Genomic DNA, 25,514 nt, shown 5'->3' with positions numbered 1-25,514 from the left:
AGGTCCTCTGACATTCTCTGTGCTGCTGTGGGAAGGCCTCTGACATTCTCTGTGCTGCTGTAGGAGGTCCTCTGACATTCTCTGTGCTGCTGTAGGAGGTCCTCTGACATTCTCTGCGCTGCTGTACGAGGTCCTCTGTCATTCTCTGTGCTGCTGTAGGAGGGCCTCTGACATTCTCTGTGCTGCTGTAGGAGGTCCTCTGTCATTCTCTGTGCTGCTGTAGGAGGTCCTCTGTCATTCTCTGTGCTGCTGTAGGAGGTCCTCTGACATTCTCTGTGCTGCTGTAGGAGGTCCTCTGTCATTCTCTGTGCTGCTGTAGGAGGTCCTCTGACATTCTCTGTGCTGCTGTGGGAAGGCCTCTGACATTCTCTGTGCTGCTGTAAGAGGTCCTCTGTCATTCTCTGTGCTGCTGTAGGAGGGCCTCTGACATTCTCTGTGCTGCTGTGGGAGGTCCTCTGACATTCTCTGTGCTGCTGTAGGAGGTCCTCTGTCATTCTCTGTGCTGCTGTAGGAGGGCCTCTGACATTCTCTGTGCTGCTGTAGGAGGTCCTCTGTCATTCTCTGTGCTGCTGTAGGAGGTCCTCTGACATTCTCTGCGCTGCTGTAGGAGGGCCTCTGACATTCTCTGTGCTGCTTTAGGAGGGCCTCTGTCATTCTCTGTGCTGCTGTAGGAGGTCCTCTGTCATTCTCTGTGCTGCTGTAGGAGGTCCTCTGACATTCTCTGCGCTGCTGTAGGAGGGCCTCTGTCATTCTCTGTGCTGCTGTAGGAGGTCCTCTGACATTCTCTGTGCTGCTGTAAGAGGTCCTCTGTCATTCTCTGTGCTGCTGTAGGAGGTCCTCTGACATTCTCTGTGCTGCTGTAGGAGGTCCTCTGACTTCCTCTGTGCTGCTGTGGCAGGGCCTCTGACATTCTCTGTGCTGCTGTAGGAGGGCCTCTGACATCCTCTGTGCTGCTGTAGGAGGTCCTCTGACATCCTCTGTGCTGCTGTAGGAGGTCCTCGGACATCCTCTGTGCTGCTGTGACAGGGCCTCTGACTTCCTCTGTGCTGCTGTGGCAGGGCCTATGACATCCTCTGTGCTGTTGTGGGAGGGCCTCGGACATCCTCTGTGCTGCTGTGACAGGGCCTCTGACTTCCTCTGTGCTGCTGTGGCAGGGCCCCTGACTTCCTCTGTGCTGCTGTGGCAGGGCCTCTGACATTGTCTGTGCTGCTGTGGCAGAGCCTCTGACTTCCTCTGTGCTGCTGTGGCAGGGCCTCTGACTTCCTCTGTGCTGCTGTGACAGGGCCTCTGACTTCCTCTGTGCTGCTGTGGCAGGGCCTATGACATCCTCTGTGCTGTTGTGGGAGGGCCTCTGACATCCTCTGTGCTGCTGTGGCAGGGCCCCTGACTTCCTCTGTGCTGCTGTGGCAGGGCCCCTGACTTCCTCTGTGCTGCTGTGGCAGGGCCTCTGACTTCCTCTGTGCTGCTGTGGGAGGGCCTATGACATCCTCTGTGCGGTTGTGGGAGGGCCTATGACATCCTCTGTGCTGCTGTAGGAGGTCCTCTGACATCCTCTGTGCTGCTGTGGCAGAGCCTCTGACTTCCTCTGTGCTGCTGTGGCAGGGCCTCTGACTTCCTCTGTGCTGCTGTGGCAGGGCCCCTGACTTCCTCTGTGCTGCTGTGGCAGGGCCTCTGACATCGTCTGTGCTGCTGTGGCAGAGCCTCTGACTTCCTCTGTGCTGCTGTGGGAGGGCCTCGGACATCCTCTGTGCTGCTGTGACAGGGCCTCTGACTTCCTCTGTGCTGCTGTGGCAGGGCCTATGACATCCTCTGTGCTGTTGTGGGAGGGCCTCTGACATCCTCTGTGCTGCTGTGGCAGGGCCTCTGACTTCCTCTGTGCTGCTGTGTCAGGGCCCCTGACTTCCTCTGTGCTGCTGTGGCAGGGCCTCTGACTTCCTCTGTGCTGCTGTGGGAGGGCCTATGACATCCTCTGTGCTGTTGTGGGAGGGCCTATGACATCCTCTGTGCTGCTGTAGGAGGTCCTCTGACATCCTCTGTGCTGCTGTGGCAGAGCCTCTGACTTCCTCTGTGCTGCTGTGGCAGGGCCTCTGACTTCCTCTGTGCTGCTGTGGCAGGGCCCCTGACTTCCTCTGTGCTGCTGTGGCAGGGCCTCTGACATCGTCTGTGCTGCTGTGGCAGAGCCTCTGACTTCCTCTGTGCTGCTGTGGGAGGGCCTCGGACATCCTCTGTGCTGCTGTGACAGGGCCTCTGACTTCCTCTGTGCTGCTGTGGGAGGGCCTATGACATCCTCTGTGCTGTTGTGGGAGGGCCTCTGACATCCTCTGTGCTGCTGTGGCAGGGCCCCTGACTTCCTCTGTGCTGCTGTGACAGGGCCTCTGACTTCCTCTGTGCTGCTGTGGCAGGGCCCCTGACTTCCTCTGTGCTGCTGTGGGAGGGCCTATGACATCCTCTGTGCTGTTGTGGGAGGGCCTATGACATCCTCTGTGCTGTTGTGGGAGGGCCTCTGACATCCTCTGTGCTGCTGTGGCAGGGCCCCTGACTTCCTCTGTGCTGCTGTGACAGGGCCTCTGACTTCCTCTGTGCTGCTGTGGCAGGGCCCCTGACTTCCTCTGTGCTGCTGTGGGAGGGCCTATGACATCCTCTGTGCTGTTGTGGGAGGGCCTATGACATCCTCTGTGCTGTTGTGGGAGGGCCTCGGACATCCTCTGTGCTGCTGTGACAGAGCCTCTGACTTCCTCTGTGCTGCTGTGACAGGGCCTCTGACTTCCTCCGTGCTGCTGTGACAGGGCCTCTGACTTCCTCTGTGCTGCTGTGGGAAGACCTCTGACATCCTCTGTGCTGCCATGGGAAGACCTCTGACATCCTCTGTGCTGCCAAGGGAGGGTCTCTAGAGAGTGGTGTATGTACGTTTGGGTGATGTACTGTATATGAGAGAGAGACCTCACAAAGAGTCCGACTGACTGAGGAGTCCCTGTGCTCCCAGCATAGGAGTTCCTGGTTTCAGTGCTGCTCTGGGCTCAGACTATTCAAATAAGCTTATTACAGTGACTTGAGCACTACGTGATACTTGACACTGCTCGATACTCAATCGAGCATCCAAATGCTCCATCAAGTATCGAGTAGTGCCGAGCACGTTCACCCATCACTGATATTTATGTAAAAAGCAAAAATATACAAAGTAAACATATCTGGTATGGCTGTGTCCGAAATGACCCACTGTTGGGGTTGTCGGATTGCGCTAAATAAAATAAATAATAGAGCGTAATCACAACCCGGGGTCCACCGTGCAGAGATGGAAAACTGCTGCTAGTGAATAATGATGGAACACACGGCGAACGATCACCCGTACACACAAATGAAACAGAGGCTCTGCAACTGAGCTGTGTCACTCGCGCACAGAAGCAAAAGAGATGCTCTGCAACTGATCTGTGTCACTCGCACACAGAAACGAAAGAGATGCTCTGCAACTGAGCTGAGTCGCTCGCACACAGAAATGAAAGAGATGCTCTGCAACTGAGTTGTGTCACTCGCACACAGAAACGGAACAGATACTCTGAGCTTAATACCCTGACTAGGATTGTGCTTGCTCTGAGACTCTTCTGTGCTTACCGCACACATGTAGGTAACATATGCTAAGCCAAGCAGCTAATTGCCCCACCTGCCTACATGTACAGTCCCAAGGCTAGACAGAGACACAACACATACAGACAGAGTGGTAGCGTATCCACTGGCTACAACCACACATAAATGATACTAGCGCACTGGCGTGGGCCCCTGAGAGCCTTTTGTACCCTAGACTCATGTCCAGTCAGACAGGACCTTGCCCGTGGTCCAATCCAGATCTGCCACATCACCAGAGCAGTTGACGTCCATCCACCAATGGGAAGACGCCACCTCACGGACATACTCAGTAAGGTGATTTTTGGACTTAGGCTCCAGAATGTCAGACTGCTCCTGTATAACACTGGTTACAAAGGCCTTGGCTGGAGAGCCTGAAGTAACCAACCATATACCACGAGCCTGAGATAGACGCTGGAACCAACGTCTATGCTGAGCAGCACCTGCCGTGGCCAAGCCTGAATGGCAGACAAGGCTTGGAATCTACCCTGTGCTGCGGGAGAATCCTGGTGTCTAACACCCACCTTATAAAACTGTCACACTAGTTAACCCCCTTCAGTGAACACCATAAGAAAAATGTCAAAAAACTATGTTTTTCGTCATGCTGCCAAACAAAAAGTGGAACAAAACGGCATCAAAAAGTTGAATGGAAACAAAAATGGTATAGCTGAAAACAACATCTTGTTCTGCAAAAAGCCACCATACAGCTCCATCAGAAGAGAAATAAAAAAGTTACAGCTCTCAGAATATAGTGATGCAAAAACAATTATTTTTTCTACAAATTAGTTTTTGTTTTGTAAAAGCGGCAAAAAAATGTCATGTGCCCAAAAATGGTACCAATAAAAATGTCAGCTCGTCCTGCAATAAACAAGCCCTCACATGACTCTGTCGGCAGAAATATGGAAAAAGTATAGCTCTTAAAATAAGGCAATGTGCAAAAATAAAGCGTGTTTTACTGTGTGACAGCTGCCAAACATAAAAACCAAATATAAATTTGGCATCTCTGTAATCACACAGACCCAATGAATAAAGTTGCCTAGTCACTTATACGGCGTGAGGAACAGCGTAAAAAATAAATAAAACCAATTCTTGACCTGCTGTTGATTTGTTCATTCTGCCTCTCAAAGATCGCAGTAAGGTTTGGCGCAATTTTATTAATGTAAAGATATACAGACCCATTTCCATTAGTTACAAAAGTATAAATTTATGTGGAGGTACCCAATATTAGATCATGTTCACACTAATACCACCATCTATAGAGTAGTAAAAAAAAAAAGTATATACGTACACAACAGTTTTCAATTACAACAATAAATTTTATTATTTGTAAATCATACAACCAGACAGACAAAATGTAAACTGTTGTGAATTCTGTTGTCAAGCTCCCTCCTGTGGTCATGAATGGTACTTCGGCTGGTTCTGTCCATGGGCTTCCTCTGGTGGTTGTGGGTGGAGCTGCTGCTTCTGAGGTTCCTTCCACAGGTGACGAGGTTAATTCGTTAGCTGGCTGCTCTATTTAACTCCACTTAGATCATTGCTCCATGCCACCTGTCAATGTTCCAGTATTGGTCTAGTTCACTCCTGGATCGTTCTTGTGACCTGTCTTCCCAGCAGAAGCTAAGTTCCTGCTTGTTTTTCTTTAGTTTGCTATTCTTCTGTCCAGCTTGCTATTTTGATTTTTGTCTTGCTTGCTGGAAGCTCTGGGACGCAGAGGGAGCACCTCCGCACCGTGAGTCGGTGCGGAGGGTCTTTTGCGCCCTCTGCGTGGTCTTTTTGTAGTTTTTTGTGCTGACCGCAAAGTTACCTTTCCTATCCTCAGTCTGTTCAGTAAGTCGGGCCTCACTTTGCTAAATCTATTTCATCTCTGTGTTTGTATTTTCATCTTTACTCACAGTCATTATATGTGGGGGCTGCCTTTTCCTTTGGGGAATTTCTCTGAGGCAAGGTAGGTTTATTTTTCTATCTTCAGGGCTAGCTAGTTCCTTAGGCTGTGTCGAGTTGCATAGGGAGCGTTAGGAGCAATCCACGGCTATTTCTAGTGTGTGTGATAGGATTAGGGATTGCGGTCAGCAGAGTTCCCACGTCTCAGAGCTCGTCCTATATTATCAGTAACTATCAGGTCATTCCGTGTGCTCTTAACCACCAGGTCCATTATTGTCCTTACCACCAGGTCATAACAGTAAACCAGCCCCTAAAACCCTTTAGAAACTGTTTGGGGCTGTGTGGTTCAAAAGTCAAAATTAATAAGCATTCATATGACATTGCCCATTGTGTATTTTACAGTACCAGCATAAGTGAAAAAAAAAATTACAAAATACATCACATAACTATGCAATGTAGTCAAAGTACTATCACTGGGTCACAAACATACATTTAAAGAGGAGTCAAGATGATTATGCCATGATAGCAGAAATATTTGTTGATGCGTCTCAAGAATCACAGTCCCCCTGTTCACAATGAGCAACCATATGTAAATCAATGTGAATATATTTAGAACCAATAACAATACACACCATGTGCCATAGTAATTTGAACCACACTGCCCAGTAGCCCAATGCTTGTTTCGCGTATAGCTTTGTCTATCTGGTTTTGTGATTTATAAATAATAAAATGTATCGGCTTAGATTTATCCTGCGCTCTACGCTGAGCACTTACACCTGGGTTTCCATGTAAATCTCTGAAATACATGATTCAGACAGCAATCCCCAATGGAAGAATCCCTATAATGAGGCAGATGGAGACACTGGCCGCAGTTTGGCTGTCTATTATCCGGCGGTGTCCATCTTTTTAACTGTGCATAAAAGCAGAGTCGTCCACAGTTTTGTGTACCTCTGAAAAGAAGAAGAATTCTAAGCAGAGGCCAGAGTAACTCTGCTGCCTCATTATAGAGATTCAATTCCTCAGGGGTTTCATCTGGATCACATCATTCAGAGATTTAGATGGAAACCCCCATGTAAGTGCTCAGCGTAGAGTAGTGGATAAATGTGATCCCAAAAGTTACGTTAAATATTCCCAATGAAAGCTTCAACTCAAAAATCAAGTCCTCACTCAGGTCCATCATCTGTCAATGGAAATATTGGGGACATCCATGTTACTGGAAGCACAAATAGACAAGATTTTGGAACTCCAGATAAGTGCAATGGTGAGGTTTATTAGAAAGAGCAATCCAAAATGGTAATAAAGGTTTTGGTCAGCACACGGATTGCAGTGTTTTGCGACTGCTAGGAGCTCAGCGCTTGTGTGATGCTGCGGCATTCACTGCTAGTAAAATGCGGGGAGCGCTGAGCAATTTGAGGTTTTCAACCCATAGGAAAACAGGCGAGATGGCAGCCTGCATTGTTTAATTAATAGAGCAGCACAAATCAATAGAAAATGACAGCCTAAAATTGCTAACCTCATAGGTAAACAAACCAAGTGTTAGCCCAAATTGCTTAAGTGATAGAGCAACACATATCAATAAGAGGTGTTTGCCTAGAAGTAAACAAACTCCAATACAAAACTCAAGGTGTTTCTGCTTCACAAGGTTCTTCAGGGGTGATAGACCATGTTTCCCCTTCACAAGGTTTTTCAGGGGTGATATACTAGACAAATAAGTAGCAAGAAACAGTATACTAAGTTATCAGCATGTGAGTAAAGGAATGACAAGAGATGAGATATTGTGGGGCAATAATACACAAAATAGGGGCAGGTTGTCGGAGTTACTAGTTTACCCTCGTGTCATCAAGCATAAGCCTAATACTTGGGGGTATTTAAAGCCCTGTAGGATTCATGAGAATTTTACCCCCTTTACCCCCTTGCACGTTAATGACCGGGCCAATTTTTACAATTCTGACCACTGTCCCTTTATGAGGTTATAACTCTGGAACGCTTCAACGGATCCCAGTGATTCTGACATTGTTTTCTTGTGACATATTGTACTTCATGACAATGGTAAAAATTCTTTGATAGTACCTGCGTTTATTTGTGAAAAAAATGGAAATTTGGCGAAAATTATGAAAATTTCGCAATTTTCCAACTTTGAATTTTTATGCAATTAAATCACAGAGATATGTCACACAAAATACTTAATAAGCAACATTTCCCACATGTCTACTTTACATCAGCACAATTTTGGAACCAAAATTTTTTTTTGTTAGGGAGTTATAAGGGTTAAAAGTTGACCAGCAATTTCTCATTTCTACAACACCATTTTTTTTTAGGGACCACATCTCATTTGAAGTCATTTTGAGGGGTCTATATGATAGAAAATACCCAAGTGTGACACCATTCTAAAAACTACACCCCTCAAGGTGCTCAAAACCATATTCAAGAAGTTTATTAACCCTTCTGGTGCTTCACAGGAATTTTTTGAATGTTTAAATAAAAATGAACATTTAACTTTTTTTCACAAAAAATTTAATTCAGCTCCAATTTGTTTTATTTTACCAAGGGTAACAGGAGAAAATGGACCCCAAACATTGTTGTACAATTTGTCCTGAGTACGCCAATACCCCACATGTGGGGGTAAACCACTGTTTGGGCGCATGGCAGAGCTCGGAAGCGAAGGAGCGCCATTTGACTTTTCAATGCAAAATTGACTGGAATTGAGATGGGATGCCATGTTTCGTTTGGAGAGCCCCTGATGTGCCTAAACATTGAAACCCCCCACAAGTGACACCATTTTGGAAAGTAGACCCCCTAAGGAACTTATATAGAGGTGTGGTGAGCACTTTGACCCACCAAGTGCTTCACAGAAGTTTATAATGTAGATCCGTAAAAATAAAAAATCATATTTTTTCACAAAAATTATCTTTTCGCCACCAATTTTTTATTTTCCCAAGGGTAAGAGAAGAAATTGGACCCCAAAAGTTGTTGTACAATTTGTCCTGAGTACGCTGATAGCCCATATGTGGGGGTAAACCACTGTTTGGGCGGATGGGAGAGCTCGGAAGGGAAGGAGCGCCGATTGACTTTTCAATGCAAAATTGACAGGAATTGAGATGGGACGCCATGTTGCGTTTGAAGAGCCACTGATGTGCCTAAACATTGAAACCCCCCACAAATGACACCATTTTGGAAAGTAGACCCCCTAAGGAGAACTTATCTAGAGGTGTGGTGAGCACTTTGACCCACCAAGAGCTTCACAGAAGTTTATAATGCAGAGCCGTAAAAATAAAACAAAATTTTTTTCCCACAAAAATTATTTTTTTAGCCCCCAGTTTTGTATTTTCCCGAGGGTAACAGGAGAAACTGGACCCCAAAATTTGTTGTCCAATTTGTCCTGAGTGCGATGATACACCATATGTGGGGGGAACCACTGTTTGGGCACATGGGAGGGCTTGAAAGGGAAGGAGTGCCATTTGAATGCAGACTTAGATGGAATGGTCTGCAGGTGTCACATTGCGTTTGCAGAGCCCCTAATGTACCTAAACAGTAGAAACCCCCCACAAGTGACCATTTTGGAAAGTAGACCCCCTTAGGAACTTATCGAGATGTGTGCTGAGCGCTTTGACCCACCAAGGGCTTCACAGAAGTTTATAATGGAGAGCCGTAAAAATAAAACAAAAATTTTTTCCCACAAAAATTATTTTTTAGCCCCCAGTTTTGTATTTTCCCGAGGGTAACAGGAGGAATTGGACCCCACAATTTGTTGTCCAATTTGTCCTGAGTGCGCTGATACCCCATATGTGGGGGGGAACCACTGTTTGGGCGCATGGGAGGGCTCGGAAGGGAAGGAGCTCCATTTGGAATGAGGACTTAGATGGAATGGTCTGCAGGTGTCACATTGCATTTGCAGAGCCCCTAATATACCTAAACAGTAGAAACCTCCCACAAATGACCCCATATTGGAAACTAGACACCCTAAGGAACTCATCTAGATGTGTTGTGATAGCTTTGAACCCCCAAGTGTTTCACTACAGTTTGTAACGCAGAGCCGTGAAAATTTAAAAAAAAAATCTTTCCCCCCAAAATTATTTTTTAGCCCCCAGTTTTGTATTTTCCCGTGGGTAAGAGGAGAAATTCGACCCCAGAAGTTGTTGTCCAATTTGTCCTGAGTACGCTGATACCCCGTATGTTGGGGGGAACCACGGTTTGAGCGCATGGTAGAGCTCGGAAGGGAAGGAGCGCCATTTGGAATGCAGACTTAGATGGAATGGTCTGCAGGCGTCACATTGCGTTTGCAGAACCCCTAATGTACCTAAACAGTAGAAACCCCCCACAAGTGACCCCATATTGGAAACTAGACCCCCCAGGGAACTAATCTAGATGTGTTGTGAGAACTTTGAACCCCCAAGTGTTTCACTACAGTTTATAACGCAGAGCCGTGAAAATAAAAAAATCTTTTTTTTTCCCACAAAAATTATTTTTTAGCCCCCAGTTTTGTATTTTCCCAAGGGTAACAGGAGAAATTGGACCCCAAAAGTTGTTGTCCTATTTGTCCTGAGTACGCTGATACTCCATATGTTGGGGTAAACCCCTGTTTGGGCACACGGGAGAGCTCAGAAGGGAAGGAGCACTGTTTTACTTTTTCAACGCAGAATTGGCTGGAATTGAGATCGGACGCCATGTCGCGTTTGGAGAGCCCCTGATGTGCCTAAACAGTGGAAACCCCACAATTATAACTGAAACCCTAATCCAAACACACCCCTAACCTTAATCCCAACAGTAACCCTAACCACACCTCTAACCCTGACACACCCCTAACCCTAATCCCAACCCTATTCCCAACTGTAAATGTAATCTAAACCCTAACTGTAACTTTAGCCCCAACCCGAACCCTAACTTTAGCCCCAACCCAAACTGTAGCCCTAACCCTTGCTCTAACCCTAACCCTAGCCCTAACCCTAACCCTAGCCCTAGCCCAAAACCTAGCCCTAACCCTAGCCCTAACCCTAACCCTAGCCCTAACCCTAGCCCTAACCCTAGCCCTAACCCTAACCCTAGCCCTAATGGGAAAATGGAAATAAATACATTTTTTTAATTTTTCCCTAACTAAGGGGGTGATGAAGGGGGGTTTGATTTACTTTTAGAGTGGGTTTTTTAGCGGATTTTTATGATTGGCAGCCGTCACACACTGAAAGACGCTTATTTAATCCCAACCCTATTCCCAACTGTAAATGTAATCTAAACCCTAACTGTAACTTTAGCCCCCACCCGAACCCTAACTTTAGCCCCAACCCAAACTGTAGCGCTAACCCTAGCTCTAACCCTAGCCCTAACCCTAACCCTAGCCCTAACCCTAGCCCTAACCCTAGCCCTAACCCTAACCCTAGCCCTAACCCTAGCCCTAACCCTAGCCCTAACCCTAACCCTAACCCTAGCCCTAATGGGAAAATGGAAATAAATACATTTTTTTAATTTTTCCCTAACTAAGGGGGTGATGAAGGGGGGTTTGATTTACTTTTATAGCTGTTTTTTTAGCGGATTTTTATGATTGGCAGCCGTCACACACTGAAAGACGCTTTTTATTGCAAAAAATATTTTTTGCGTTACCACATTTTGAGAGCTATAATTTTTCCATATTTTGGTCCACAGAGTCATGTAAGGTCTTGTTTTTTGCGGGACGAGTTGATGTTTTTATTGGTAACATTATCGGCCACGTGACATTATTTAATCGCTTTTTATTCCGATTTTTGTGAGGCAGAATGACCAAAAACCAGCTATTCATGAATTTCTTTTGGGGGAGGCGTTTATTCCGTTCCGCGTTTGGTAAAATTGATAAAGCAGTTTTATTCTTCGGGTCAGTACGATTACAGCGACACCTCATTTATATCATTTTTTTATGTTTTGGCGCTTTTATACGATAAAAACTATTTTATAGAAAAAATAATTATTTTTGCATCGCTTTATTCTTAGGACTATAACTTTTTTATTTTTTTGCTGATGATGTTGTATGGTGGCTTGTTTTTTGCGGGACAAGATGACGTTTTCAGAGGTACCCTGGTTATTTATATCTGTATTTTTGATCGCGTGTTATTCCACTTTTTGTTCGGCAGTATGATAATAAAGCGTTGTTTTTTGCCTCGTTTTTTTTTTTTTTTCTTACGGTGTTTACTGAAAGGGTTAACTAGTGGGCCAGTTTTATAGGTCGGGCCGTTACGGATGCGGCGATACTAAATATATGTTCTTTTATTGTTTTGTTTTTTTTATTTAGATAAAGAAATGTATTTATGGGAATAATATTTTTTTTTTTTCATTATTTTGGAATATTTTTTTTTATTTTTTTTTTACACATTTGAAAAATTTTTTTTTTACTTTTTTACTTTGTCCCGGGGGGGACATCACAGATCGGTGATCTGACAGTTTGCACAGCACTCTGTCAGATCACTGATCTGACATGCAGCGCTGCAGCCTTCACAATGCCTGCTCTGAGCAGGCTCTGTGAAGCCACCTCCCTCCCTGCAGGACCCAGATCCGCGGCCATCTTGGATCCGGGGCTCGAGCAGGGAGGGAGGTGAGGAGACCCTCGCAGCAACGCGATCACATCGTGTTGCTGCGGGGGGCTCAGGGAAGCCCGCAGGTAGCCCCCTCCCTGCGCGATGCTTCCCTGCACCGCCGGCACATCGCGATCATCTTTGATCGCGGTGTGCCAGGGGTTAATGTACCGGGGGCGGTCCGCGACCGCTCCTGGCACATAGTGCCGGATGTCAGCTGCGATAGGCAGCTGACACCCGGCCGCGATCGGCGGCGCTCCCCCCGTGAGTGCCGCCGATCGCGCTGGACGTACTATCCCGTCCATGGTCATAGGGGCCCACCCCACCTCGACGGGATAGTACGTCCCATGTCAGAAAGGGGTTAAGCAATTTCAGGAGCTTTAACTGGCCCTGTGTAGGCACTGTGGGTTACCAGATGGTGCCCAACCTCCGGCTTTGGACACGGGGGAGGGTATTATTATTATTTTTATTATTATTATTTATTTATATAGCACCATTAATTCCATGGTGCAGTACATGAGAAGGGGTTACATCAAAATACAAATATCACTTACTTACAAAACTAACAATGACAGACTGGTACAGAGGGAAGAGGACCTTCCCTTGCGGGCTTACATTCTACAGGATTATGGGGAAGGAGACAGTAGGTCGAGGGTTGCAGGCGCTCCGGTGGTGTTGAGGTGGCCGTGTGGTCTTTACAGGCTGTAAGCTTCCTTGAAGAGGCGGGTTTTCAGGTCTCTTTTGAAGGATCCAAAAGTAGTGGATAACCGGATGTGTTGGGGCACTGAATTCCAGAGGATGGGTGATATTCGGGAGAAGTTATGGAGGCGATTGAGTGAGGAGCGAATAAGCGTGGAGGAAAGGAGGAGGTGTTGGGAGGACCTGAGATTTCGTGAGGGAAGATATTGAGAGATTAGTATGGAAATATACGGAGGAGAAAGGTTGTGGATGGCTTTGTAGGTCAGTGTTAGTAATTTAAACTGGATACGCTGGGAAATTAGGAGCCAGTGAAGTGAAGGGATTTGCAAAGGGCTGAAGCAGGAGTGTAGCGAGGAGAGAGATTAATTAGTTGGGCAGCAGAGTTAAGGATGGACTGGAGGGGTGCGTGAGTGTTAGAAGGGAGGCTGTTGTGAATTCTGTGGCTGAATTCACTTCTGTGGTCACAAGTGGTATTGCAGTCTCTGGGCTTCCTCCCTCAGGTGTTTTGGTGAGCTCGTTGGCTGCCTTGCTATTTAGCTCCACCTGAGTCTGTCTTCCTTGCTCCTTGTCTATGTTCCAGTGTTGGATCTGAGCTACTGCATCTTTCCTTGGGCCTGCTGCTCTGCTAGATAAGTGCTTCTAGTTTGTTTTCTGTTTTTTCTGTCCAGCTTGCTATTAACTTTTGCTGGAAGCTCTGAGAAGCAAAGGGGTGCACCGCCGTGCTGTTAGTTCGGCACGGTGGGTCTTTTTGCCCCTTTGCGTGGTTTTCGTTTTAGGGTTTTTTGTAGACTGCATAGTTCTCTTTGCTATCCTCGCTCTGTCTAGAATATCGGGCCTCACTTTGCTGAATCTATTTCATTCCTACGTTTGTCTTTTCATCTTGCTAACAGTCATTATATGTGGGGGGCTGCCTATTCCTTTGGGGTATTTCTCTGAGGTAAGTCAGGCTTGTATTTCTATCTTCAGGCTAGTCAGCTCCTCAGGCAGTGCCGAGTTGCATAGGTAGTGATAGGCGCAATCCACTGCTGCTTATAGTTGTGTGAGGATAGATCAGATACTGCAGTCTACAGAGATTCCACGTCTCAGAGCTCGTCCTATTGTTTTTGGTTATTGCCAGATCTCTGTATGTGCGCTGATTACTGCACACTGTGTTGCCTGATTGCCGGCCATAACAGTACAAGGAGCCCACCAATGATTCCCAATAGAGGGAAAAAAGAAATCCTGACATCATTTTTTTTTCTTAGCTCTGTCTTCAGTCTTTTTTTTCCCCTAGACATTAGAGTGCTTCAGGACACAGCTGTGGACATGGATATTCAGGCTCTGTGCTCCTCAATGGATAATCTCGTTGTAAATGTACAAAAGATTCAAGATACTATTGATCAGAAATCGATGCTAGAACCAAGAATTCCGATTCCTGATTTGTTTTTTGGTGACAGAACTAAGTTCTTGAGCTTCAGAAATAATTGTAAGCTATTTTTGGCCTTGAAACCTCATTCTTCTGGTAATCCTATTCAACAGGTTTTGATTATTATTTCTTTTTTGCGCGGCGACCCACAGGACTGGGCGTTTTCTCTTGCACCAGGAGATTCTGCATTGAGTAATGTTGATGCATTTTTCCAGGCGCTGGGATTGCTTTACGATGAGCCTAATTCAGTGGATCAGGCTGAGAAAAATCTGCTGGCTTTATGCCAGGGTCAGGATGATGTAAAAGTATATTGTCAGAAATTTAGGAAGTGGTCAGTACTCACTCTGTGGAATGAATCTGCACTAGCGGCTTTGTTCAGAAAGGGTCTCTCTGAAGCTCTTAAGGATGTAATGGTGGGATTTCCTATGCCTGCTGGTTTGAATGAGTCTATGTCCTTGGCCATTCAGATCGGTCGTCGCTTGCGCGAGCGTAAATCTGTGCACCATCTGGCGGTATTGTCTGAGAGTAAACCTGAGCCTATGCAGTGCGACAGGACTATGACTAAAGTAGAACGGCAAGAACACAGACGTCTGAACAGACTGTGTTTCTATTGTGGTGATTCTACTCATGCTATTTCTAATTGTCCTAAACGCACTAGGCGGTTCGATAGCTCTGCCGTTATTGGTACTGTACAGTCAAAATTCCTTTTGTCCATTACCTTAATGTGCTCTTTGTCATCGTATTCTGTCATGGCGTTTGTGGATTCAGGCGCTGCCCTGAATCTGATGGATTTGGATTATGCTAAACGTTGTGGATTTTTCTTGGAGCCTTTGCGGTGTCCTATTCCGTTGAGAGGAATTGATGCTACACCTTTGGCCAAGAATAAGCCTCAGTACTGGGCCCAGCTGACCATGTGCATTGCTCCTGCACATCAGGAAGTTATTCGCTTTCTGGTACTGCATAATTTGCATGATGTGGTCGTGTTAGGGTTGCCATGGCTACAAACCCATAATCCAGTATTGGATTGGAACTCTATGTCGGTAACCAGCTGGGGTTGTCAGGGGGTACATGGTGATGTTCCATTTTTGTCTATTTCGTCATCCATTCCTTCTGACATCCCAGAGTTCTTGTCGGACTTTCAGGATGTATTTGAAGAGTCCAAGTCTGATGCCCTACCTCCGCATAGGAATTGTGATTGTGCTATCGATTTGATTCCTGGTAGTAAATTCCCTAAGGGTCGTTTATTTAATTTGTCCGTACCTGAACACACCGCTATGCGCAGTTATGTGAAGGAGTCCCTGGAGAAGGGACATATTCGCCCATCGTCGTCACCATTGGGAGCAGGGTTCTTTTTTGTAGCCAAGAAGGATGGTTCGCTAAGACCGTGTATTGATTACCGCCTTCTTAATAAGATCACTGTTAAGTTTCAGTATCCCTTGCCATTGATTTCTGACTTGTTTGCTCGGATTAAGGGGGCTAGTTGGTTTACTAAGATTGATCTTCGTGGTGCGTATAATCTGGTGAGAATCAGGCAGGGAGATGAATGGAAAACGGCATTTAATACGCCCGAGGGTCATTTTGAGTATCTGGTGATGCCGTTCGGACTTGCCAATGCTCCATCTGTTTTTCAGTCTTTTATGCATGACATTTTCCGTGAGTATCTGGATAAATTCTTGATTGTTTACTTGGATGACATTTTGATCTTCTCAGATGATTGGGAGTCTCATGTGAAGCAAGTCAGAATGGTTTTCCAGGTACTGCGTGCTAATTCCTTGTTCGTGAAGGGATCAAAGTGTCTCTTCGGTGTGCAGAAAGTTTCATTTTTGGGGTTCATCTTTTCCCCTTCTACTATCGAGATGGATCCGGTTAAGGTTCAGGCCATCCAGGATTGGACCCAGCCGACATCTCTAAAAAGTCTGCAGAAATTCCTGGGCTTTGCTAATTTTTATCGTCGCTTCATCTGTAATTTTTCTAGCATTGCCAGACCATTGACCGATTTGACCAAGAAGGGTGCTGATTTGGTTAATTGGTCTTCTGCTGCCGTGGAAGCTTTTCAGGAGTTGAAGCGTCGTTTTTGCTGTGCCCCTGTGTTGTGTCAACCTGATGTTTCTCTTCCGTTCCAGGTCGAGGTTGATGCTTCTGAGATTGGTGCAGGGGCGGTTTTGTCACAGAGAGGTTCTGGTTGCTCAGTGTTCAAACCATGTGCTTTCTTTTCCAGGAAATTTTCTGCTGCTGAGCGTAATTATGATGTGGGCAACCGAGAGTTGCTGGCCATGAAGTGGGCATTCGAGGAGTGGCGTCATTGGCTTGAGGGTGCTAAGCATCGCGTGGTGGTTTTGACTGATCATAAGAACCTTACTTATCTTGAGTCTGCCAAGCGCTTGAATCCTAGACAGGCCCGTTGGTCGTTATTTTTTGCTCGTTTTGATTTTGTGATTTCATACCTTCCGGGCTCTAAAAATGTGAAGGCGGATGCTCTGTCTAGGAGTTTTGTGCCCGACTCTCCGGGGTTATCTGAGCCGGCGAGTATCCTCAAGGAAGGAGTCATTGTGTCTGCCATCTCTCCTGATTTGCGGAGAGTGTTGCAGAAATTTCAGGCTAATAAACCTGATCGTTGTCCGGCCGAGAAACTGTTCGTCCCTGATAGGTGGACTAGTAAAGTTATCTCTGAACTTCATTGTTCGGTGCTGGCCGGTCATCCAGGAATCTTTGGTACCAGGGAGTTGGTTGCTAGATCCTTCTGGTGGCCGTCTCTGTCGCGGGATGTGCGTGCTTTTGTGCAGTCCTGTGGAATTTGTGCTAGGGCTAAGCCCTGCTGTTCACGTGCCAGTGGGTTGCTTTTGCCCTTGCCGGTCCCGAAGAGGCCTTGGACACATATTTCGATGGATTTCATTTCTGACCTTCCCGTTTCTCAAAAGATGTCGGTCATTTGGGTGGTCTGTTATCGCTTTTCTAAAATGGTCCATCTGGTGCCCTTGGTTAAATTGCCTTCCTCCTCTGATTTGGTGCCTTTGTTCTTCCAGCATGTGGTTCGTTTACATGGCATTCCTGAGAATATTGTTTCTGACAGAGGTTCCCAGTTTGTCTCGAGGTTCTGGCGAGCCTTTTGTGGTAGGATGGGCATTGACCTATCTTTCTCCTCGGCCTTCCATCCTCAGACTAATGGCCAGACCGAACGAACAAATCAGACCTTGGAAACATATCTGAGATGTTTTGTTTCCGCTGACCAGGATGATTGGGTGTCATTTTTGCCGTTGGCTGAGTTCGCCCTTAATAATCGGGCCAGCTCGGCTACCTTGGTCTCTCCATTTTTCTGCAATTCTGGGTTCCATCCTCGTTTCTCTTCAGGACAGGTTGAGTCTTCGGACTGTCCTGGTGTGGATTCTGTGGTGGACAGGTTGCAGCAGATCTGGACTCAGGTAGTGGACAATTTGACCTTGTCCCAGGAGAAGGCTCAGCTTTTCGCTAATCGCAGACGCCGTGTGGGACCCCGACTTCGTGTTGGGGATCTGGTTTGGTTATCTTCTCGTCATATTCCTATGAAGGTTTCCTCTCCTAAATTTAAACCTCATTTTATTGGTCCGTATAGGATTTCTGAGATTCTCAATCCGGTGTCTTTTCGTCTGACCCTCCCAGACTCCTTTTCCATACATAATGTATTCCATAGGTCGTTGTTGAGGAGATACGTGGCACCTATGGTTCCATCTGTGGAGCCTCCTGCCCCTGTTTTGGTGGAGGGGGAATTGGAGTATATTGTGGAGAAGATTTTGGATTCTCGTGTCTCTAGACGGAAACTCCAGTATCTGGTCAAATGGAAGGGTTATGCTCAGGAAGATAATTCCTGGGTTTTTGCCTCTGATGTCCATGCCCCAGATCTTGTTCGTGCCTTTCATGTGGCTCATCCTGGTCGGCCTGGGGGTTCTGGTGAGGGTTCGGTGACCCCTCCTCAAGGGGGGGGTACTGTTGTGAATTCTGTGGCTGAATTCACTTCTGTGGTCACAAGTGGTATTGCAGTCTCTGGGCTTCCTCCCTCAGGTGTTTTGGTGAGCTCGTTGGCTGCCTTGCTATTTAGCTCCACCTGAGTCTGTCTTCCTTGCTCCTTGTCTATGTTCCAGTGTTGGATCTGAGCTACTGCATCTTTCCTTGGGCCTGCTGCTCTGCTAGATAAGTGCTTCTAGTTTGTTTTCTGTTTTTTCTGTCCAGCTTGCTATTAACTTTTGCTGGAAGCTCTGAGAAGCAAAGGGGTGCACCGCCGTGCTGTTAGTTCGGCACGGTGGGTCTTTTTGCCCCTTTGCGTGGTTTTCGTTTTAGGGTTTTTTGTAGACTGCATAGTTCTCTTTGCTATCCTCGCTCTGTCTAGAATATCGGGCCTCACTTTGCTGAATCTATTTCATTCCTACGTTTGTCTTTTCATCTTGCTAACAGTCATTATATGTGGGGGGCTGCCTATTCCTTTGGGGTATTTCTCTGAGGTAAGTCAGGCTTGTATTTCTATCTTCAGGCTAGTCAGCTCCTCAGGCAGTGCCGAGTTGCATAGGTAGTGATAGGCGCAATCCACTGCTGCTTATAGTTGTGTGAGGATAGATCAGGTACTGCAGTCTACAGAGATTCCACGTCTCAGAGCTCGTCCTATTGTTTTTGGTTATTGCCAGATCTCTGTATGTGCGCTGATTACTGCACACTGTGTTGCCTGATTGCCGGCCATAACAGGAGGCCACAGAGGAGTATGTTGCAGTAGTCGAGGCAGGAGATGATTAGGGCATGCACAAGCATTTTGGTAGAATGTGGGTTGAGGAAAGGACGGATTCTGGAAATATTTTTGAGCTGGAGGCGACAGGAGGTGGCGAGAGCTTGGATGTGTGGTTTGAAGGACAGGGTGGAGTCAAGGGTTACTCCGAGGCAGCGGATTTTGGGGACAGGGGAAAGTGTGATTTCATTTATTTTGATAGATAGATCAGGTAGAGAAGATATTCGTGATGGAGGAAAGATGATGAGTTCAGATTTGTCCACATTGAGCTTGAGGAAGCGAGAGGAGAAGAAGGAGGATATGGCTGATAGACACTCTGGGATTCTGGAGAGCAGAGAGGTGACATCTGGGCCAGAGAGGTAGATCTGAGTGTCATCGGCATATAGATGGTACTAGAAGCCATAGGACCTTATGAGTTGTCCCAGGCCGAGTGTATATATTGAGAAAAGTAAGGGTCCTAGGACAGAGCCTTGGGGGACTCCTACAGAGAGGGGGCGAGATGAGGAGGTAGTATGGGAGTAGGAAACCCTAAATGTGCGGTTGGCAAGGTAAGAGGAGACTCAAGATAGGGCAACGTCTTTGACCCCAAAGGAAGAGAGGATCTGTAGTAGGAGGCAGTGGTCAACTGTGTCGAAGGCAGAGGACAGGTCTAGGAGGAGGAGTATAGAGAATTGTCTGTTAGCTTTGGCTATAAGTAAGTAGTTAGTAATTTTGGTCAGGGCAGTCTCAGTGGAATGGTGGGGACGGAAGCCAGATTATAGGTTGTCGAAGAGAGAGTTGGATGCAAAGTGAGAGGAAAGTTCAGCATGGACATGCTGCTCTAGGAGTTGGGAAGCAAATGGGAGCAAAGATATGGGGCGATAGCTGGACATAGAGCTTGGGTCAAGGGATGGCTTTTTGAGGATAGGTGTGATTGTAGCATGTTTGAAGGCAGAAGGGAAGGTACCAGAAGTTAGTGAAAGGTTGAAGAGATGGGTTAGGGATGGGATTAGTGTGGTGGTGAGGTTGGGAAGGAGGTGGGATGGGATGGGGTCAAGTGCACAAGTGGTGAGGTGTGATTTGGAGAGAAGATGAGCAAGCTCCCCTTCAGAGATTTTGGAGAGGGAAGTTATGGGGTTTGGCCATTGGTCTCTCATACAAAGGGGTTGTGGTTGTTGGACAACAAAGACTTGCCTTGTTTGGTCTCGGCATGCTGTGTGGAAGGAATTAATCAATAAATCATTATTGTATCAGTCGCTACTACATTAATTTCTGCTTTTTCTTTTCAGTTTTCCCGTACCTATGGCTAGAGATGGTTTATGGAATAGCAAGCTTCCAGCTGGTTCCTCAATATCCAACTATTAATGGATCTGTCACATTAAATATTATGGGGATTATGGAAAACATTGGGGATTTCACCTGGTATAAAGGATCAAAACCAGACATTCCCTATGGAATCCTGAGCTTTATTTATCCCAATAGTCCCATAATATTACGCGGACCCCTGTTCAATGATCGGTTCTCGGCTTTCAATAACGGATCATTACGCATTAAAGATCTTCGTGCCACAGATGGGGGAAATTATACAGTTCAATTAAAGAAAACATTCGAGAACCTAACTGTGTCCCTGATCGTCTACGGTGAGTATCACCGACTATTACTATTATACAGTACAATACATGAAGTGAAGACAAAAACAAAACCACAAAGGATCCGACCCATCAAGAAATCCCTATAGTCACATCCCTGCCAAAGAAATGTACAACTGTTTTATATTTTTTAGTCCTGGTTTCGATTGGCCACAATTTCCCAACACAAGGGACAATGAAATAACATTCTACATATAAAATGAATTATATTATATCATATTCTTTACACAATAATTAAATGTGAAATAAGCACCTAAAAGGCTGCACAGTAGATATCATTGATTTAACTCTTAAAATAATTGGTTTGCCCTGACGCACAAACATTGTGTTATAGTAATAATTATATCTATAAGTTATTATAATATTACCTAACATCCCATAATATTAATCTTATTTGTTCTGAGATCTTATGGTGACTGAAAGAAAAAGTACCAGACTTATCAATTCACCTTGCTCATTGGCACCATTCCTTAAATATCTTCTGCATTAGGAAGTAGATTAAAGATTTCCTAATTCTTCCATGATATCATTGCACCCTAACCCTGGGCCTATTACTCTATAAGACATTCCACTTTAAAATGATCATAGTCTCCGAGAACAATAGAAGTCTGTATTTGTTTACATTACGACACAGGAAACTTGTTGGTTTTAAACGTACAGGAAGGCACAGTAAACTTGATGATTTCAGAGCAGTCGTAAAATCAAAGTCATTGAACATTGCTAAATAATAGTCCGGCACTGATCTCCCAACTGAAACTCAGGCACTGAACTCCCAACTGACACTCAGGCACTGATCTCCCAACTGAAACTCAGGCACTGGTCTCCCAACTGAAACTCAGGCACTGATCTCCCAACTTAAACTCAGGCACTGATCTCCCAACTTAAACTCAGGCACTGATCTCCCAACTGACACTCAGGCACTGATCTCCCAACTGAAACTCAGGCACTGATCTCCCAACTGACACTCAGGCACTGATCTCCCAACTGACACTCAGGCACTGATCTCCCAACTGAAACTCAGGCACTGATCTCCCAACTGACACTCAGGCACTGATCTCCCAACTGAAACTCAGGCACTGATCTCCCAACTGACACTCAGGCACTGAACTCCCAACTGAAACTCAGGCACTGAACTCCCAAATGACACTTAGGCACTGATCTCCCAACTGAAACTCAGGTACTGATCTCCCAAATGACACTCAGGCACTGGTCTCCCAACTGGAACTCAGGCACTGATCTCCCAACTGACACTCAGGCACTGAACTCCCAACTGAAACTCAGGCACTGGTCTCCCAACTGGAACTCAGGCACTGATCTCCCAACTGACACTCAGGCACTGGTCTCCCAACTGAAACTCAGGCACTGATCTCCCAACTGACACTCAGGCACTGAACTCCCAACTGAATCTCAGGCACTGATCTCCCAAATGACACTCAGGCACTGGTCTCCCAACTGAAACTCAGGCACTGATCTCCCAACTGACACTCAGGAACTGATCTCCCAACTGACACTCAGGCACTGATCTCCCAACTAAAACTCATTCACTGATCTCCCAACTGACACTCAGGCACTGATCTCCCAACTGAAACTCAGGCACTGATCTCCCAACTGACACTCAGGCACTGATCTCCCAACTGACACTCAGGCACTGATCTCCCAAATGACACTTAGGCACAGAACTCCCAACTGAAACTCAGGCACTGATCTCCCAACTGACACTCAGGCACTGATCTCCCAAGTGAAACTCAGGCACTGATCTGCCAACTGACACTCAGGCACTGAACTCCCAACTGAAACTCAGGCACTGAACTCCCAAATGACACTTAGGCACTGATCTCCCAACTGAAACTCAGGTACTGATCTCCCAAATGACACTTAGGCACTGAACTCCCAACTGAAACTCAGGCACTGATCTCCCAACTGACACTCAGGCACTGGTCTCCCAAATGACACTTAGGCACTGAACTACCAACTGACACTCAGGCACTGAACTCCCAACTGACACTCAGGCACTGGTCTCCCAAATGAAACTCAGGCACTGATCTCCCAACTGACACTCAGGCACTGGTCTCCCAAATGACACTTAGGCACTGAACTACCAACTGAAACTCAGGCACTGATCTCCCAACTGAAACTCAGGCACTGATCTCCCAACTGAAATTCAGGCACTGATCTCCCAACTGACACTCAGGCACTGATCTCCCAACTGAAACTCAGGCACTGAACTCCCAACTGACACTCAGGCACTGAACTCCCAAATGAAACTCAGGCACTGATCTCCCAACTGACACTCAGGCACTGATCTCCCAACTGAAACTCAGGCACTGATCTCCCAACTGACACTCAGGCACTGATCTCCCAACTGAAACTCAGGCACTGATCTCCCAACTGAAACTCAGGCACTGATCTCCCAACTGAAACTCAGGCACTGATCTCCCAACTGACACTCAGGCACTGAACTCCCAACTGAAACTCAGGCACTGATCTCCCAACAGAAACTCAGGCACTGATCTCCCAACTGATACTCAGGCACTGATCTCCCAACTGACACTCAGGCACCGATCTCCCAACTGAAACTCAGGCACTGATCTCCCAACTGACACTCAGGCACTGAACTTCCAACTGAAACTCAGGCACTGATCTCCCAACTGACACTCAGGCACTGATCTCCCAACTGAAACTCAGGCACTGAACTCCCAACTGACACTCAGGCACTGATCTCCCAACTGACACTCAGGCACTGATCTCCCAACTGACACTCAGGCACTGATCTCCCAACTGACACTCAGGCACTGAACTTCCAACTGAAACTCTGGCACTGATCTCCCAACTAACACTCAGGCACTGAACTTCCAACTGAAACTCAGGCACTGATCTCCCAACTGACACTCAGGCACTGAACTCCCAACTGACACTCAGGCACTGATCTCCCAACTGTCACTCAGGCACTGATCTCCCAACTGACACTCGGGTAATGATCTCCCAACTGAAACTCAGGCACTGAACTCCCAACTCACACTCAGGCACTGATCTCCCAACTGACACTCAGGTAATGATCTCCCAACTGAAACTCAGGCACTGATCTCCCAACTGACACTCAGGCACTGATCTCCCAACTGACACTCAGGTACTGATCTCCCAACTAACACTCAGGCACTGGTCTCCCAACTGACACTCAGACACTGAACTCCCAACTGACAATCAGGCACTGATCTCCCAACTGACACTCAGGCACTGATCTCCCAACTGACACTCAGGCACTGATCTCCCAACTGACACTCAGGCACTGATCTCCCAAATGACACTTAGGCACTGATCTCCCAACTGACACTCAGGCACTGATCTAACTGACACTCAGGTACTGATCTCCCAACTGACACTCAGGCACTGATCTCCCAACTGACACTCAGGCACTGATCTCCCAACTGACAATCAGGCACTGAACTCCCAACTGACACTCAGGCACTGATCTCCCAACTGACAATCAGGCACTGATCTCCCAACTGACACTCAGGCACTGAACTTCCAACTGAAACTCAGGCACTGATCTCCCAACTAACACTCAGGCACTGAACTTCCAACTGAAACTCAGGCACTGATCTCCCAACTAACACTCAGGCACTGAACTTCCAACTGAAACTCAGGCACTGATCTCCCAACTGACACTCAGGCACTGAACTCCCAACTGACACTCAGGCACTGATCTCCCAACTGACAATCAGGCACTGAACTCCCAACTGACACTCAGGCACTGATCTCCCAACTGACAATCAGGCACTGATCTCCCAACTGACACTCAGGCACTGATCTCCCAACTAACACTCAGGCACTGATCTCCCAACTGACACTCAGGCACTGAACTTCCAACTGAAACTCAGGCACTGAACTTCCAACTGAAACTCAGGCACTGATCTCCCAACTAACACTCAGGCACTGATCTCCCAACTGACACTCAGGCACTGAACTTCCAACTGAAACTCAGGCACTGATCTCCCAACTAACACTCAGGCACTGAACTTCCAACTGAAACTCAGGCACTGATCTCCCAACTAACACTCAGGCACTGAACTTCCAACTGAAACTCAGGCACTGATCTCCCAACTGACACTCAGGCACTGAACTCCCAACTGTCACTCAGGCACTGATCTCCCAACTGACACTCGGGTAATGATCTCCCAACTGAAACTCAGGCACTGAACTCCCAACTCACACTCAGGCACTGATCTCCCAACTGACACTCAGGCACTGATCTCCCAACTGACACTCAGGTAATGATCTCCCAACTGAAACTCAGGCACTGATCTCCCAACTGACACTCAGGCACTGATCTCCCAACTGACACTTAGGCACTGATCTCCCAACTGACACTCAGGCACTGATCTAACTGACACTCAGGCACTGATCTCCCAACTGACACTCAGGTACTGATCTCCCAACTGACAATCAGGCACTGATCTCCCAACTGACACTCAGGCACTGATCTCCCAACTGACACTCAGGCACTGATCTCCCAACTGACAATCAGGCACTGATCTCCCAACTGACACTCAGGCACTGATCTCCCAACTGACACTCAGGTACTGATCTCCTAACTGACAATCAGGCACTGATCTAACTGAGACTCAGGCACTGATCTCTCCATTCTCAGGTATTAGTTTTGTCTGGGCAATTTCACATGTTGCAGCCCTCTCATGCAGTTACAGTTTTTCAGTCACTGACACACAGGCATTGATCTCCCAGCTGTCTCCTGTACGGCAATATTCTTTACCATAGCCATATGCTTCAACAACCCGTCCAGTCAGCTAAACTCTTCACCCAATTCAGTGGATTCAGCCTAGCAACATCAGGACAAAATGGGAAATAATTTTTAAAAATACTATGAATGTTAGATGTGGACCCTGAATAGAGGACTCTGCTCTATTATTCTGTTCTGCTGTGTTATTCTGAATCACAGTCTTTTAGTTGTTTGATGGCAAATTCTACTATTGATCTAAACAGTGAAT

General features: G+C 46.6%; 1 protein-coding gene across 2 annotated transcripts in view; it reads left to right on the top strand.

The window, feature by feature from the left end:
• Positions 1-25,514, top strand: part of LOC138651168 (carcinoembryonic antigen-related cell adhesion molecule 6-like) — a 37,949-nt gene that overhangs the window by 2,988 nt on the left and 9,447 nt on the right. For both annotated transcript variants that reach the window (XR_011315446.1, XM_069741189.1), the window contains exon 2: positions 20,152-20,502. Coding sequence is in view for 1 of the 2 variants with exons in the window: in XM_069741189.1 (XP_069597290.1) it covers positions 20,152-20,502 (351 nt within the window). In the remaining variant the exon portion in view is untranslated. The remainder of the gene's footprint in view (positions 1-20,151; positions 20,503-25,514) is intronic.

This window comes from Ranitomeya imitator, chromosome 10, assembly GCF_032444005.1.
Source record: "Ranitomeya imitator isolate aRanImi1 chromosome 10, aRanImi1.pri, whole genome shotgun sequence".
In the NCBI taxonomy this organism is placed as follows: Eukaryota; Metazoa; Chordata; class Amphibia; order Anura; family Dendrobatidae; genus Ranitomeya; species Ranitomeya imitator.
Note: the sequence above shows the minus strand (reverse complement) of the source record. Positions and strands in the feature narration are given on the sequence as shown.